The sequence below is a fragment of the Mobula birostris genome, chromosome 12 (genome assembly GCF_030028105.1).
Source record: "Mobula birostris isolate sMobBir1 chromosome 12, sMobBir1.hap1, whole genome shotgun sequence".
In the NCBI taxonomy this organism is placed as follows: Eukaryota; Metazoa; Chordata; class Chondrichthyes; order Myliobatiformes; family Myliobatidae; genus Mobula; species Mobula birostris.
Genome location: NC_092381.1, coordinates 46,864,571 through 46,883,006, shown reverse-complemented (window position 1 = coordinate 46,883,006; position 18,436 = coordinate 46,864,571). Strand labels below are relative to the sequence as shown.

Sequence of the window (18,436 nt, the reverse complement as noted above, 5' to 3'; positions counted from 1 at the left end):
GTGGAGCAGTTTCTACTGTTGCATTAAGCCATTCCACTTTAAACAAACTACCAGTTCTTTTTGCTTTACGCCCTTTTATTCTTTGGAACTTCACATAGTGAATCAATCATTTCTTCAATAAAAACAATATAAATAAGCCAGTTCTAAAATCTGCAGATTAATCCCGTTTGTCACAACCATCCGCATCAGAAACCAGAAAAGGAAATGTGATTGGGTACAATTGTGAAGTATACTTAACATGCCATTCACGTAGAGTGTGACAACCCTTTGTGTACAGTTTAAATCCCTTTGTGCGCTAGCAGCAAAAGATGTGTGTGTATGCACACCTTGGAGGGAATATTGCTGCACAGGGTTCCTGTCCTCCTGGGATATGACAGAAGCCACCACTATTTATAATTCACTGTGTTGCTGCTGCAAAAAGCAGGTTTTCATGGCATTTATGCCCTGGGTAAATACGTCTATCACAATAAACTGGCAAATTAAGCTTAGATTTCACATACCAGAACTAGAAAGAATAGAGAGAATTAAACTAAGATCACATAGTAGCCAATCTGTTCAGTGGCCAGTTCTCACAGGAAACATCTTTCTTTATACAGCTCAACACAAGCTAAAACCACTTGGAGCTCAGACTAATAAAAGGAATGTTTTCATTGAATTATGGAAATTACAACACGTGTTCATTCAAATCCCACAATCCCAACCTCCATATTCTCCAAATATACTTCACTCTCTACTTACCAAATATCATACCATTCTCTTTAACCTTAAGGTATTTTCTCTTAGACAACTGCTCTGCCCAATTGCAGAATGTTGTGAACACAGCCCAGTCAGCCAGCACAATCAAGGACCCTCCCACCCCAGTCATTCTCTTCTATCCTCTTTCCATCAAAAGCTTAAGCCTCAAGGGCTTGCTTCTATCCCGCTGCTATAAAACTCTTGTATGGATTTCTTGTGCAATAAAGAACTCCTGATCTCTCAATCTACCTTGTCGTGGCCCTTATACCTCACTTGAGTGGCTGCACTTTCTCTGGAACCTTAACAATACATTCGGTACATGCTTTTTTACTACCTCAATGGACTTGTGTGTGGAATGCTCTGTCTGGATGCAAATAAAGCTTTTAACTGTATCTCAATAAAAGTGCCAATAATACACCAATTACCTCAGATATCACATGGTAAAATATTCCATGATTGAATATCCTTGGTTCAAGAACTTTTTCCACTTCCCTCTTCCTTCTTTCAGTGAAAATCCTTGATTTTTTTGTTACCCAAATTCCCATTCATCTTTCAATCGAAACTTTTTTTTTGCACTGCTGCCACAAAATTCAACAGAATTCGCATGCTGCAAGCTACGTCTGATTTTCTCCTGCATTTTTTTTAGGGTGCTGAAAATGTTTCACCTCGCTTTCAATGCTAAAATTATCTTGGGTTAAAATTATATAACTACAGCTATATAATTTCCAATGCTGATTCAATGGGGAGCCTCACACCTTAACATTACATAGGAATAGTTTTAAGCCCCAACAGCCAAGAGGAACAAATATGAATTTTAACCTAATTCCATCCCAAAAAATGCCTACACAGAAACTGATATGCAAATCCCAACATAATAGAGCAGACCATTATGTAATTTGATATTTTCCTTACAAATGAAACAGGTCTAACAGAGAGTATGAAATTTAATACTACTAAGTACACTTCACATAGATGAAAAATTGAGACAGAAGAATTTACGGACTGGAATCAAATTTCAACAGAATCAGTCAAGCATAATAATCTGTAAAAATAGGCAATATAAAGAAGCAAATAAGAATAAGTGGAAGACAGATTTATAGAAGTCAAATGTGCTACAATTTATTAGAAAGATGATGCTTTCAATATCATTGGCAATTTTGAATATTATGCCACAAAAATATAGTACTTATCTTTGTACTGAATAATGAAAAAGTGAAATTCATAATACTGGAGATTCTGGGAATTTGGAATAAAAACAAAATACAAAAACAAAAGGAATACTTGGTAGGTCAGGCATAATCTGTGATGTGAGAATAACAGTGCTGTTTCAAGTTGATAAGCTTTGATCAGGATCTTTATTATGAAAGGTAACCAACCTCTATTTCTCATTCCACAAATAATGAGTTTTTTCCTCTTGAAATGAGGCCGAGCAATTCCAAAGCAAACATTATTTTATCTGTGAGAAGATATAATTAAACTTTACGACTCTCATCTAAAGTCCATTCGCTTTGGCAAATAAATAAAAACTAGAAGCAACCACTGATGAATCAATTCCACATTTTTCTTCCAAATGCTTATCATTAAACATCCATCAGCCTTTGCTGGGAAAATAATTTTTACAAGGTGGTGATTACAGGGTAAAACATCTGCTCTTAATTACCTGAACAGTGAAAAGGTGTGCACCCAAGAATTAATCAAATCATCCTCAAGATTGATCTTGCATTTTGTGGACTTCTTTAGTTGATGCTTTATGTACTCAAAAACAGAAATTTTGCCTCATCATAAGACCAGTTGCCTTTTACAAACAAGAAAACAAAGTCTGCAGATGTTGGAAATCCAAGACAGAGAGAGAGAGCCTGGCCTGCTGAGCTCCTCCAGCATTTTGTGTATGTTGCTCATGACCATTTGCCTTTTATTAATTTTAAATATCAGCAACAAGTTATCATGGGTTTATACAATAAACTCAACAGCTCAGGCAGCAAATGTGGAAAAGGAAGGACTGACTTTCAGATCAAAAACTCTTCAGGAAGACTAGAAAAGTGAGCAAATACACTCCTTGGTTTATTTTCTCTCCCCTCCCCCCCCCAATACGGTCATTAATCTCTTTACAAAACAGCACCATATATTAGGATCAAGTGGGCATCACAGGCCTCATCATATCATATCATATCTTGTCCTATCCAGCCTCCCCCACCCTCTCAGCAACTTAACCGTAACTTGATTTACAATTTTCCCTGTTCTGCCACAAGGTCTAAAATCCAAAACATTAAATGTTCCCCCCCCCCCCACAGATGCTACCTGATCTGCTGAGTATTGGCAGCTTTTTTTTAAAAAAATCAGATTTTCAATTAATACCAACAATACAACTGTAAATCAAAATGGTTATAGGTTATCGAGTACAAGCTTACCTATCAAGGGCGGCCTTAAAGTACTTTCTCTGGATGTCAAACTGAAACACGGTGTGCTCACAATCAGTTGATGCATTGTCACTACCACCATGTTTTTTCAGGAAAGCATCAAAACCATTCTCATCAGGATATCTTTCACTCCCCATAAAGACCACTGCAACAAAAGTTAAATGTATACTGGAAACAACAATCAAGAGATCACAAAACTATGACTACAAAAAAAGTACAATTTATTCAATTTAGAAGTCATGTGTTTTTGACAAATTAAAAGAAAATTCAAAATCAGAGCTCAATTAAATTCACTGTAATTTAAGTGGAATCTCACTTTATAATCTCTATGGAAGGAAAAAAAAGCAACATCATTGAATTAAAAGTACTGAATAAGATGAGTTAGGATGAATGGCTGTGTTGTGCTGACAAATCAGTGTTATGCCAAAACAAAATTACACTTCTTACTGCTGTCATGAACATAAAATATCGAAGTGTATCAGTTGGAAGATAGAAGTAACTTCCCTGTCCTCCTGGATGGCAAGTACTCAAGTACAGTGGATTCCATTTGATTGGGTCACATCAGGATCAGTACATTTTGGTCCAATTAGTCAAAGTTTCATGGTAATAGTTAACAGGTATAAAAAAAGACAAACCACCATTTAACTGAATAACAATTTATGTATTTAAATGAAATAAAGAATGAATTAGAACTCTAGCAACACCTCTAAAACTATAATACTATGTACTCATTTCTAAAAGTTATTTACAGAGGAATTCATCTGTCATGTTCTTTTGATTGACTGTAAATGAACAAAATCAGTACAGACAAGTGCAGATAATGGACGGCTTTCATACAATGCTTTAGACAGTTGCACCTTCCAAATCCTCATTTTCATTGTAACACTCAAGATGATTGTTGAAGTAGTGAAATAATTTCATTTTCACTCCTGACCATTTCTGGTATCTCCAAGCCCGAATGTTTGAAACCACAGAAGCAAAACAGTTCCAAACTGTCTTCCTGCATATTTCCTGCCAACTATCAGTGACATATATCATTGCTTTTTGAACACAAACACAAGCAACTGCTGCTACTTAAAAACTGAACGACCTAAGCATGGTATTGTGACTAATGGCCATGCAAGTATACGATGGACGCTAGTTAGAAACTGTTCAGCAATAAGCTTCTGCCCCAATTAAGTGGCATAGTGCCCCAAATAGAAGGAGGGAATCACAGCTATTTTCTTGTTTTGTTTTTATTCTTTAAGATGTCCCAAATAAGCATCTGCACCCATTAACCAATGGCTCAATTAACGAGAATGCACTATTTTTTCATATCCTATCCATTCAGACCATAAGAGAGCAGAATTAGGCCATTCTGCCCATTGAATCTGCTCTACTACTCAGTCAAGTCTGATTAATTTTCCATCTCAACACCAATCTCCTATGCCACCAACCATTCATCCCACAACTTTGATACCCTTCCAATTAAAGAAACTATCAACCTCCACTTTAAATATACCCAGTGACTTGGCCTCCATGGCTGTTTCTGGTAATGAATTCTACACAGTCACCCCCTCTGGCTAAAGAAAATCCTTCACATATCTGTTTTAAAGAGGCATCCTTCTATTGTGATGCTATGTCCTCTAGTCCTGGAATCTCCCATTTTGGAACATGCTCTCCATGTCCACTCTACTAGGCCCTTCAATATCCGATATGTTTCAATGAGATTCCTCCTCATTCTTCTAAACTCTCAGCAAGTATAGGTCCAGAACCAAACACTCATCATCCTGTACATTAACCCTTTCGTTCCCAGGATAATTCCCATAAATCTCCTCTGGACCCTCTTCACTGCCATCACATCCTTTCTTAGGTAAGGGACTCACAATACTCTATCTGTGTTGAGCAATACCTTATAAAGCATCAGCATTACATCTTTGTTCTTATATTCTAGTCCTGTAGAAAAAAAATGCCCAAAATTTATTTGCTTTCCCTATTAGTAATGCAACCTTCAAGGAAACTTTTAGGGAATCCTGCATGAGGACTCTCAAATTCATTCTTACCTCAGTTTCTGAATTTGCTCCCCATGTAGAAAAGTTTACACCTTTATTCCTTCTACCAAAGTGCCTGACCATACTCTTCCCTCCACTGTCACTTGCCCATTCCCCTAATCTGTCCAAGTCCTTCTGAAGACTCCCTACCTGCCCCTCCACCTATCTTTATCACCCACAAGGCCATCAATTCCCTCATCCAGATCATTAACGTATAATGTGAAAAGTAGCAGACCCAACAATGACCCCACAGAACACCACTAGTCACCCACAGCCAACCAGAAAAGGCCCCCTTTATTCACACACTCTGCTTTGCTAATCAGCCAAACTTCTGTCCAGGCTAGCAAATTTCCTAAAACACCATGGGCTCATATCTTGTTTAGCAGCCTCATGTGCAACTCCTTGTAAAAGGCCTTCTGAAAATCCAGGTAAACATTCACCGACTCTCCTTTCTATATTCTACCCTTTATTTTCTCAAACAATTCCAACAGATTTGTCAGGCAAGATTTCCCCTCAAGGAAACCATGCTGACTTTGGCCTACTTTATCATGCTTCCAAGTAACCCAAAACCTCATCAGTAATAATGAACTCTAACATCTGGTCAAAGACTGAAGTCAAACTATCTGGCCTTTCTTTGGCCTCCCTCCCTTCTTAAATAGTGAGCGACATTTGCAATTTTCCAGTCCTCTGGAACCATTCCAGAATCCAGTGACTCTTGAAAGATCATTACTAATACCTCAAGAATCTCTACAGAACCCTGGAGTGTAGTCCATTTGATGCAGGTGACTTGTATATCTTCAGATATTTCAGCTTCCAGAGCACTTTAAGCTTGGGAAGTAAGAGCAACTGCACTCACTTCTGCCTCCTGACATTATCGAATTTATGGCACGCTGCTAATGTCTTCCACAGAGAAAGCTGGCACAAAATACTTGGTTCATCCACCATTTCTTTGCCCCACACATCATTTTCCAGCTTTCCAATGTCAACTCTAGACTCACTTTACTCTTTATATACCTGAGAAATCTTTCCTCTTTTATATTATTGTTCAACTTACCTTCACATTTGATCCTTTCTCTCCTTGTTGCTTTTTTAGTTACCTTCCGTTGCTCTTTAAAAGCTTCCCAATCTTATTGCTTTGCTGCTACTTTTTGCTATATTATATGTACTTTCTTTCGGTTTTAAACTCTTCTACTTCCCTAGTCAGCCATGGTGCCTCATCCTTCCTTTAGAATATATCCTCTTCTTTGATTGAACAATCCTGCATCTTCGGAATACCTTCCCTTACAAAAATGTCCAGTAATTTGCCACAAATTCCATCAGGCTCATCGGTTTATAATTTCCCAATTTATTCTTCAAGCCATTCTTGAATGATATAACATTTTCTATCCTCTAGCCTTCTGGCACCTTACTCATGGCTATGAACTGTTCAAATATCTCTGCCAGGACCCCTGCAATTTCTGCACTACCCTCAAACAAGATCTGAGGGAACAGGCCCTGGGATTGATCCACACAAATTCGCCTCAATACAGCAAGCACTTCCACTTCTGTAATCCGGTTCCGGACTATGGCCTCACTACTTTTTTGCCTCAGTCCTGTCTTCCAAGTAAATACAAATTAAAACATTCAAGACAACCACCAATTTCTTCCTACTCCATGCATAGATGACACAAATATTACTCCAAATGAAAATAACAGAACACTGAGCAGCAGCAAAATGAGAAGTGATAGGGTTCAAGAATGAAGACCAAAGTAGATTTGACAGAAAGGAAACACAGAAAGGTATTCCAAAATGCATGAAAACTGCAACTAGAGAAGATGCTGTAGTAACACAGAAAGCAGGGAAGGTTTAAGTTGCTGGAAAGAATTAAATAAATGAGAGATGAGGTAATGGAGCCATACTGCAGTTTGAATTCAGCATTGTAGCAAGATAAATGGCAAGCCAAACAAGATGACAGATCAGCAAATATCTGCGCGAGGGGTATTAGCGGAAACATGTAAGATACGCTGAGCTGGCCACAGATGCTAAGCAGCGTGGATGGAAGGTCCAAACTTTCCCAGTAGAGGTTGGCTGCAGAGGATTCGTGGGTATTCCCATGGTCAGATTGCTGAAGGGATTGGGAGCCCAAGGCCAGGGCTATAAAAGACCTCTCAGAAGTGGCAGAGTGAAGCAGCCATTGGTTATGGATAAAGAGAACTGATGGCAGCTGAGCCCCAAAATGACCGATGGGCAGCCAGATGTGATGGGGAGCACACCTGGGACACCAGGTCACACCGTTGAGCCCTCTGGAGATGTAGTTGGCTTACACTCACAAAACATGAAGGGGAGGGTGCCCACCTGATGACCCCTGGTCATCTGCCACCCACCAAGCCCCACCTCAAGAAATCTATGCCATGACCTGAGCTAGGATCTGCTTATCAAAAGGATTGAAACATCTAGTCCTATGAGCTCGAACAACATGCAAATATTCTGTTTCAAACTTCATGTTTGCTCGGAAATACAAGCAAGCCACAGAAGATCAAAACATTGAAAAAAATTCAGGTCATCACTGAATAATACCAATTAATTTCTTTAATAACTTGTCAAATATACCAGTATATTATCCAGATTCATTAAAATCTTACATGAACATTGCACAAAAAATCAAATCGCATTGAATATAATCGAGTTCACATTAAATCATGGACCACCCAACACTAATCATGCCATATTTCAGAATTAGTTATGAAATAAAAAACATAGTATCAATGTGTAAAGCATTTAAGGATTACACTCAAATATCAAAGCTGAAAGCTTAACTCACTGTGTTCCAAAAAATGTGCTAATCCTGGAAGGTCATCGGGATCACTAAAACTTCCAATCCCAACACAAAGGGCAGCTGCTGACTACAAACAATGAAATTATTAGAAATATTTCCACAGTCTTCCCCATCTCTGAGTATTCAAAGATTTGCCTGCAGCAACAACGATAAACTTAACCAACAAACGAATATTCTACATTTCCTGGCGACAATACACGAGTACTGTTTGTCCTTTATTATATATAAACAGAATGCCTAATCACTTTAAAAAAACAATAAGATATTTTGCATAGTTTACAAGTGTAACATTCCATTCAAATACAAAAATCTGAAAAGGTAACACAGAGTCCAAAGTCTTGTCACTAGTGGAGTGCTGGGACCCTTCATTTTTCATGAATGTAAATGATTTGAAATGAATGTACATGGCACGACTAGAATGTCTACTGATGATCCTAAATTAGGGGATCTTGCTGACAGTGAAGCAGGTTACAATGAATTGCGAAGAGATTGTGATCAGTTAGGGAGTTGGACCAAAGAATGGCAATTTACTAAGTGTAAGGAGATATAATTTGGGCCTTAAAACAAGAGTAGGACTAACAGCAGTGAATGACAATTGCTGGAATCTGGAGCAACAAACTGCTGGAAGTACTCAGCAGGTTGCGGGTTGGGCAGTATCTATGTGGGGGGGTAGGTGTCGATATTTCAGATTTAAACACAGTATTTCGAGACACTTTCCTTCAACACATTTTCAATCAAAGTTCAAAGTAATTTTTATTCTCAAAGTACTGTTATGTTACCATATACAACCCTGAGATTCATTTTCTTGTTGGCATACTCAATAAATCTATAAAATAATAACCCTAGCAGAATCAATGAAAGACTGCCCAACTAGAAGTTCACCGGAGTGCAGAAGGCAACAAACCGTGCCAATATAAAAGGAAGAAATAATAATATTAAATAAGTAAATAATAAATGTTGAGAACATGAGATGAGTCTTTGAAAGTGAATCCACTGGTTGAAGGAGGATTTCAATGATGAGGCAAGTGAAGTTACCTCCTTTGATTTAGAAGCTGATCGTCGGGGGGAATTAACTGTTCCTGAACCTGGTGTTGCGAGTCCTGAGGCACTTGTACCTTCTTCTTGATGGCAGCAGCAAGAAGAGAGCGTGTCCTGGGTTGTGGGGGGTCAATGATGACGGACACTGCTTTCCTGCGACAGCATTTCATATAGATGGGCTCAAATGGTAGGAAGACCTCACATGCGATGGACAGGTATATCCACTACTTTTTATAGTACTTTCCTTTCAAGGGCATTGATGTTTCCATTCCAAGGTCTGATGCAGCCAGTCAATACACTCTCCACGACAATATACTCTCTATAGAGAGGTTTGTCAAAGTTTTAGATTTCATGCCAAATCTCCGGAAGCTCCTAAGGAAGTAGACGCGCTGCCATGCTTTCTTCATTACTGCACTTACGTGCTAGGCCCAGGATGAATTTAAAGTTGCTAACCCCCTCCACCTGTGCTCGTCCAATGAGAACTGGCTCATGGACTTCTGGTTTCCTTCTCCAGAAGTCTACAATCAGCTCCTTGGTCTTGCTGACATTGAATAAGAGATTTTTATAATGACACCACTCAGCCAGATTTTCCATCTCCCTCCTCATTTCCAACTTTGATTCTGTCTACAACAGTGGTGTCGTCAGCAAGTTTGAATATGGCATTGGAACTGTGCTTAGCCACACAGTCAAATGTAAAGCAAGTAGAACAGAGGGCTAGCACACAGCCTTGTGGTGCACCTGTGCTGATGGAGATTGTGGAGGTGACGTTGTTGCCAGTCTGAACTGATTGGAGTCTGCGAGTGAGGAAATCCAGGAACCAAATGCACAAGGAGGTATTGAGACTAAGGTTTCAGAGCTTATTGATTAGTTTTGAGGGGATGATGGTATTGAATGCTGAGCTGTAGTTGATAAACAGCATCCTGATGTATGCACCTTTGCTGTCCAGATGTTCCAAGGTTGACTGATGAGCTAATGTAATAGCATCTGCTATGGACCTGTTGCTCCGGTAGGTAAATTGGAGCGGATCTAAGACACTTCTCAGGCAGGAGTTGATAGGTTTCATCACCAACCTCTCAAAACACTTCATCACAGTGGATAAACACTTATCAACATGAAAAGACACCCGAGATACATCAAGGCCTTCTTCCACAGTTGTTCATATTTTCAGCCCTTCCAAGACCATATATTCTTTGTAAAGAATAAAATCCAGAACTGGATCCTAACCAATTAAGAAAAATATAGTATGCAAGAAGCTTCTCACCAAACAGCCCCCAACTCCCACATATGATCAAAACTAGTTCTGGAGATCATGACATCTCTACCCAGGTGATTACAGAATGGAATTCTACTGATACTGAAAAGTAGAATTAACCCTTCACTCTACAATCACAGACTTTAAAGAACTACCGGTTCTTTATGATCATGAATGCATATTCTTTCAGCAATCTTAAAGTACTTAAAACTTCACAGGTGTTGGTTAAAGAAAAAAATTTACCTGCTTCTCTGATTTCTTTTTCCCAATACAATGTTGTGAATCTTCAAATTCATCTTCTTCATAGTCCCCTGATGAATCTTCAGCAGAATCATTATTTGACAAACTCTCAGAGCTGTCATCATCACTATCACTTTCATCTTCCTCAATCTGCTTATCTGGTTCAGACTTATCAATGGACATATCCGAGATTAAGAGTGCATTTAAACCATTTTCTAGTTCGATATACCTGAAATACATTGAGAGCATTTATAACAAATTACTTTTTCCATACAAAAATATACTTTACTTGATATGCCATGTTAAAATGATAAAAGATCACAAAATATTGTATTCATTTATATTTATTATTCATTCTTAATCACATTTATAATTGATAGTGTCATCTTTTTTTTAAATTTTTATACAAAAACTTTACACTTCATTTTCACCTTCACTTTTGCCCGAAGTGCTTTTCCAAGTTTGGCCCACTTTCTTCAGCAGAATGAAATAATTTCATTCTGAATGGATTCAGAATGGTACATACACTTAGGTACTTAACTAACAATTCTGTACACTGCCTACCTACACCTTAAGTAATGCTGCAACACTTCATCTGCAAATTGAAGAGGCCACAATTTGTTACATCAAGGTAACAAATGGCTGAGGAGTTGGTGCAGGGAGCAGGATTTCAGATTTTTGGATCCTTGGGATCTCTTCTGGGGAAGGTAGGACCTGTACAGATTGGATGGGTTGCAGCTGAACTCGAGGGGGAGCAATATCCTTGCAGGTAGGTTTGCTAGCATGGTTCGGGAGGGTTTAAACTAATTTGCAAGGGGGATGGGACCTAGAGCAATAGAGCAGTGAAAGAAGTGCATGGAGTAAAGCCAGATCTAACATATAGAGAGGCTTTGAGGAAAGAGAAGCAGAGTAAACGGTGTAAAGGTAGTAAGGCTGAAGTGTGTGTACCTCAATGCAAGAAGCATCAGGAACAAAGGTGATGAACTGAGAGCTTGGATACATACATGGAATTATGATGTAGTGGCCATTACAGAGACTTGGCTGGCACTAGGGCAGGAATGGGTTCTCAATATTCCTGGATTTCAGTACTTTAAAAGGGATAGAGAGGGGGTGGAAGGGAAGGAGGGGTGGCATTACTGGTCAGGAATACTATTACAGCTACAAAAAGGGTGGGTAATGTAGCAGGATCCTCTTTTGAGTCAATATGGGTGGAAGTCGGGAACAGGAAGGGAGCAGTTACTCTATTGGGGGTATTCTATAGACCCCCTGGTAGCAGCAGAGATAGAGGAGCAGATTGGGAGGCAGATTTTGGAAAGGTGAAAAAATAACAGGGTTGCTATCATGGGTGACTTTAACTTCCCTAATATTGATTGACAACTGATTAGTTCCAAGGGTTTAGATGGGGCAGAGTTTGTTAAGTGTGTCCAGGACATATTCCTGTCACAGTATGTGGACAGGCCGACTAGGGAGAATGCCATACTAGATCTAGTACTAGGTAATGAACTGGGTCAGGTCACAGATCTCTCAGTGGATGAGCATCTGGGGGACAGTGACCACCGCTCCCTGGCCTTTAGCATTATCATGGAAAAGGATAGAATCAGAGAGGACAGTAAAATTTTTAATTGGGGAAGGGCAAATTATGAGGCTATAAGGCTGGAACTTGCGTGTGTGAATTGGGATGATGTTTTTGTGGGGAAACGCACTGTGGACATGTTGTCGATGTTTAGAGATCTCTTGCAGGAGGTTAGGGATAAATTTGTCCCAGTGAGGAAGATAAAGAATGGTCGGGTGAAGGAACCATGGGTGTCAAGTGAGGTGGAAAATCTAGTCAGGTAGAAGAAGGCAGTGTACATAAGGTTTAGGAAGCAAGGATCAAATGGGTCTATTGAGGAATATAAGAAAGCAAGAAAGGAGCTTAAGAAGGGGCTGGGAAGAGCAAGAAGGGGCATGAGAAGGCCTTGGCAAGTAGGGTAAAGGAAAACCAAGGCATTCTTCAGTTATGTGAAGAACAAAGGGATGACAGGAGTGAAGGTAGGACCGATTAGAGATAAAGGTGGGAAGATGTGCCTGGAGGCTGTGGAAGTGAGCAAGGTCCTCAATGAATACTTCCCTTCGGCATTGCTTAAACACGTGCCTGTGAGCAGCCGTTAGCAAGATGAGTTCTGAGGTATTGGAAAAGCCTAAAAGAGCTCGTAAGGGTGTTACACTTTGTGTAAAACTAGACGTAATTAAGCGTTTCGATCGTGGTGAACGAAGCAAGGACAAAGTGAGTTTGGCTTGTGGAAGCTGACGAAGATGATGTTGAAGACGTTTTGGCATCCCATGACCAAGAACTGATAGATGTAGAGCTGATGCAATTGGAAAAGGAAAGGATAACAATCGAAACCGAATTCAACCGAATGCAGAAAGTGAAGCAACTACGTGAGATTTTGGCTGCAATGATAAAAGTACGACTTTAATTTTGAAAGGGTATGTAGGTTTAGGGGATACTTGCAGGATGGTTTGAGTGCTTACAAACAACTGTATGATAGAAAAATGCGCAAGGCTCAGCAGTCAAGCAAGCCTTCCACGTCAGAAACAGCAGACAATGAACCTCGACCTTCGGCATCGAGGCGGGCAGTCATAGGAGAAGATGAGCTGCCTGCCCTGATTGACGATGAGATGACACCCCAGTGTCCCACCACCCCAACACCCGGGCCCCGGACAGATACTGTACCGATTCGCGGAGAATGCAGCAGTAGCCGGGAGGCACACAACACATCTTTAAGAAAAAAGCTGAAATAAACAAGCTAATTAATTAGGTGCCACCGACACGTAACTGTCAGCCCAGATCAGTGCCGATTTCCGATTGCATCACCTCTGATCTGGGCTGACAATTATGTGTCGGCGGCATCTAATTAATTAGCATGTTTATTTTGGCTTCTTTCTTAAAGATGTGCTGTGTACCTCCCGGCTACTGCTGCGTTCTTCGCGGCAATGTATCGGGTTGGCGGCCCGGAGGGTGGGGGCCACTGCACCACCCAGCCTGCGACGACTCAGTCTAACACACCATCATCAGTCTGCTCAGCAAGCTGTCTTCCCGATTCCGGTAAGTGATACTAGACTGTATGTACATTATTTCTACTTTATACAGCCTGTGTACTTTAACGTGATATTTGGTAGATTTGGCAGCCTCATAGTTTAAAGGTTACTGGAGAGCGCGTTTATGCCAACAGCGCTTGCGTGAGATTTTCGCTACAGAGATCTGTGCAGGCAATCGTTGTAGAGAAGTATTTCTACTTTATATAGGCTGTGTATTTATCATATCATTCCTGCTTTTACTCTCGGTTACTGTTATTTTAGGTTTTATGTGTTATTTGTCATGATTTGGTAGGTTATTTTCGGGTCTGCGAACACTCTCAAAATTTTCCCATATAAATAAATGGTAATTGCTTCTTCGCTTTACAACATTTTGGCTTACAAACCGTTTCATAGGAACGCTCTACCTTCGGATGGCGGGGTAAACCTGTAGATAGAGTGGATAGCCAGCGCCTCTTCCCCAGACCACACTGCTCAATACAAGAGGACATGGCTTTAAGGTAAGGGGTGGGAAGTTCAAGGGGGATATTAGGGGAAGGTTTTTTTTACTCAGAGAGTGGTTGGTGCATGGAATGCACTGCCTGAGTAGGTGGTGGAGGCAGGTACACTCATGAAGTTTAAGAGACTACTAGACAGGTATATGGAGGAATTTAAGGTAGGGGAGTTATATGGGAGGCAGGGTTTGAGGGTCGGCACAAAACTGTGGGCCGAAGGGCCTGTAATGTGCTGTACTATTCTATGTTTTATGTAACAAAAAGTATCAGCAGTTTTTGAGACATAAACACAACAGATTCTGCAGGTGCTGGAAACCCTGGGCAACACACACAAAATGCTGGAGGCATTTGAAACCTTTCATCAGAACTGGGAAGGAAGGGAGCAGAAGCTGGAATATGGAGGAGAGAGGGGAAATGAGTAAGACAGCGTAGTTGTTAGCACAATGCTACTACGGCCCAGGGTGTCCAAGTTCAATTCTGATGTTTTCTGTTAGAAAAAGTCTGTGCATTCTTCCCGTGAGGGCACAGTTTTCTCCAAGTGCTCCGGTTTCCTCCCAGAGTCCAAAGACGTACTGGTTAATTGTCCTGTGATTAGGCTAGCTTTAAATAGTTGGGTTGCTGGGAGGTGCAGCTCATTGAGCTGGAAGGGCCCTGTTTCACACTGTATCTCTAAGTGAATGAATGAAAATTTAAATCACAATGATATGTTGTATGGCAGGTTTTGAGAAGCGCTATCTTTTGATGTGCAGTGAGGGAACATGGAACATGAGATGCGCATAAAGGAAGTTGATAACACATGTTCTCCTTAACTATGAGGTTGACATATTGTGAAGCTGACATCACAAGCTCTGAGAATTAACAAAAAGTGGAGAATTGTTATTTTAAAGAATTGTTCAACAAGTAAATGTCATTACACATCTACAATTTCCAGTGTTACAGAAAATTAATGATAGTGATTTATTTTAATATCAAAGGGGTACTTACTCTTTAAAAGACTTTGAGGAATAGATCTATCATCCAAGGATGAGCACGTCACAGTACTTATGCCATTTGAGGCAAAGAACACGATATCTTCACAAAACTAATAGCAAATGGCACATCTCCATAAAACAGTACAGCACAAGATTAGGCCCTTCAGTTGTACCAAATTTCTATTCTATTGTATTTGTTTCCATATTCCACCCCAGGCAGCACTCACTACTCTGTAAATAAATTTGATCCACAAATTTCCTTTGAACTTTCTCACCTCAAATGCATGCCCTCGAGTATTAGGCATTTCAACTCTGAGAAAGTGATACCAGTGGTCTGTCTGCTCTATCTATACCTCAGCATAACCTTCCAAAGTACACTTTTGGTCAGGTTAAACTCCATCTTGCATATTTACAACAGATCTATATTTTGCTGTATGCTTAGCACTATCATTTACATTACCTGCAATACCAATTTTTGTAGTTGGCAACCTTACTAACCCACTCATCCAAGTCATTTATATAACAAATAATAGAGGCCCCCAGTATGGATCCCTGCAGAACACTAGTCACAGACCTCCAGCCAGAATAAGTCCCATTGACCTTGTCTTCGATGGATTAGCCTATCATAAGGAACCTTGTAGTAGGACATAGTTTTCCAAATGCTCATAATTCCTATTGATAAGAATTCTTTTCAATAGCTTCCCTAGCACTGATACGAGACTCACCTGTCTACAGTTTCCAGGATCATCCCTTTTTCCCTTTTGAATAATGTTAACATTAGCTACTTGCCAGTGCTCCAAGACTTTGCCCGTGGCTAGAGAGGACATGAAGTTAATGGTTAAGGCCCTAGCACTCATCTCTTGCCTCCCTCAATAACCTGGGGTATATCCCATTTTGAGCCCTAAGGACCTATCTATCTTATCTCCAACAGCAACTGTATCTTTTTTTCTGCATTTAACCATATATATGTCTTGCCTAATGTTTCACTACCTTGCACAAAAATATCAAGAGTGCCACAATCATACTGCAAATCTGGCCACAACTTTTGGGCCAACAGTTTTTAAAATTCACTTTGTGTGTGTGTGTTGCTTTATATTTCCAGCATCTGCAGATTTTCTCAGTTTTTGACAATAATTCTGCAGATAACATTTCAGTCACATGGATCAATAAAGGCAACATAGATCTGAATTTCAGTGGACAATTTCAACTAACAAGTATTTAAAGGCTTTCAGCAACAGCTTTCATAATGCATTCTTGCTAAATGAATGGCAACAGAGAGAACCATCATACACACATGGAATAACTCCTAAAAGTCTTCTTCAAGTTGGAGAGATAACTCCATGTCTGGGCATTAGGTATATTCAGCAGCAATTGAGCAATTGCAATAAAGGATGCTCAACAGGACAGGTTTCCTCAGCACAGATGAGATTTTTAAAACAATTTTAAATCTAGGTGATGCTTAATGAAGCACAGAACAGTTGGTAACTTTACACACTGATATCTAAGAAATACATACTGTGATATATTTTATTTTTTGCAACCTTATAAACATATATAATATATAAAAAAGCATCCCAGCTAACGTATATTAACTAAGAGATTAGCAACTCACAATTGTCACAAGCAAATTCAAGGTCGACCATTCCTTGAATTATAAATGTTAGTCATTGTTATTTCCAAACATATTTTACTCACAAATATTCTCTCAACGAAATTCTGCTGATAATCCAATTTTCTAAATAATTTCCGGACACCGTTTAAGCTAAAGTCCTCACACTACAGAGTTGGGAAATGTTCATATAGTAGTAATCGCTTAGCAAATGAAATACGCCAGTAACGAAACGGGACTAAAATGAAAACGTTGGAGCATATAATTGCCTGTGAAAAATAATTAAAATACTCCCCAATTCAGTTCGGGGCTGCTACTTGGAAATCACATAACGATTACTTAAACAGCAGTCATTGCGTCTTCTGGTGTTCTAAAAGATCTGAGGTTATCAACGAAAATCTAATGAACTTCGATCTGAGTGCCTTCCAGAAGCAATCCTCAACTTGCATCCTGATCTTCGTTGTAACCAAATGATAAAACTTCTCCATGGGAAAGATCTGTCAAAGACATCTCCCTCCGATTTTTGGATCGTTCACTATCAGTTCCCATATTTATGTCCCAAGAATGATTTAACATGAGTGTTTTCTCAGTGACATAAAAAAGAAAATTTGCCATCCTTCTCGGAGGCGAAACTCGCCCTCTGACTTTGGCAGGCTACTCTCTCCCTATCCATCGCTGGCCGGTGTAGGCCCTAAACAGAATGGCATGGCTACCACCGCTCCTTACCTGTACTCTTTGGGGTCACTAGGAGATTTGACAATGTCCGAATCGCCTCGGTTATTCTCAGGCTTAAATTCCTCCTCCTCCTCCGAAGCACTATCTACATTCTGGCCCGAGTCTCTGGTGGCCGTTTTGGACTTGTTCCTGACCGGCATAACCAGGCCGCGCCGCTCACCCCAGGAGACGGAGAACGTGCTCACAGCAGCCCGCTGACTCCCGCACGCCGCCGAAAGCCTCGGCCCAAACCTCCGGCCAACCAAACTTGCAAACGACGTAAATAATGCAAAGGATCCTTTAAGAGACGTAACCAGCGCCGTGGTAAGGTCCAGACAAGAGCCGGGTGTGAATGGGAGAGGATGCAGCGTGGCACGGGATCTCCAGCAGGAAGACGTTCTCGCTGACCCCTACCTGACCCCGCCGTTTCCACTCATCGCCAGCCAAACCGTTCACGGCATGATCCCGCCCACCAGATGGCCATTGGTGCTTATATATAAAACGACAAATCTATACGGCTGTCCGGCACGTCAATCATGAACATAACGTTAGGCTGCAAGGTAGCTATTGTCAGTGTTTAAAGGTAGTCCGGTAAGCTCAGTTACCCTTAGCATCAGAACAGCTTCTGTTAACTTATTCTTTTTATGTCAATTTACACATGTAACATTTAAGATGTGACCCTAGTTTAATGTCGTAGAGCACAACTTATTCAGAAAACGGTTTTATTTAGTCTCACGTGCAAAATTTGTGACTAAGAGAAAAGGGATGGGGAGCTCCAGCCGGTACTAATTCTGAATTTCGAGAAAATGTAAAATGCCTTGTTGTTGATATAAAAGGTTGGGAAATTTTTAGTTTGCTAGGCAGCATCTGTGGAAAGGGAAACGGAAACACAAAGAAATTCTCCAGATACTGGATGTTGACCTCGAATTCTCCAGATACTGGATATGTTGAAACTCGTCTTTGGGTTTGGAGGCTTTGGTGCCTCAGTGACCCAGAGAACTACTTTGGCTGGAGTCAGGGCTCTTGGTGGGTCATCCATGCC

At 40.3% G+C, this 18,436-nt stretch overlaps 1 protein-coding gene across 1 annotated transcript in view; it reads right to left on the bottom strand.

Moving 5' to 3' along the window:
- Positions 1 to 17,823, bottom strand: part of LOC140205901 (nardilysin-like) — a 74,458-nt gene extending 56,635 nt beyond the window's left edge. The window contains exons 1-4 of the mRNA XM_072273753.1: positions 17,407 to 17,823; positions 10,532 to 10,757; positions 7,984 to 8,065; positions 3,144 to 3,297 (exon numbers count right to left, since the gene is read on the bottom strand). Coding sequence (XP_072129854.1) covers positions 3,144 to 3,297; positions 7,984 to 8,065; positions 10,532 to 10,757; positions 17,407 to 17,555 — 611 coding nt within the window. The 5' untranslated portion in view covers positions 17,556 to 17,823. The remainder of the gene's footprint in view (positions 1 to 3,143; positions 3,298 to 7,983; positions 8,066 to 10,531; positions 10,758 to 17,406) is intronic.
- Between the last annotated feature and the right edge of the window lie 613 nt (positions 17,824 to 18,436).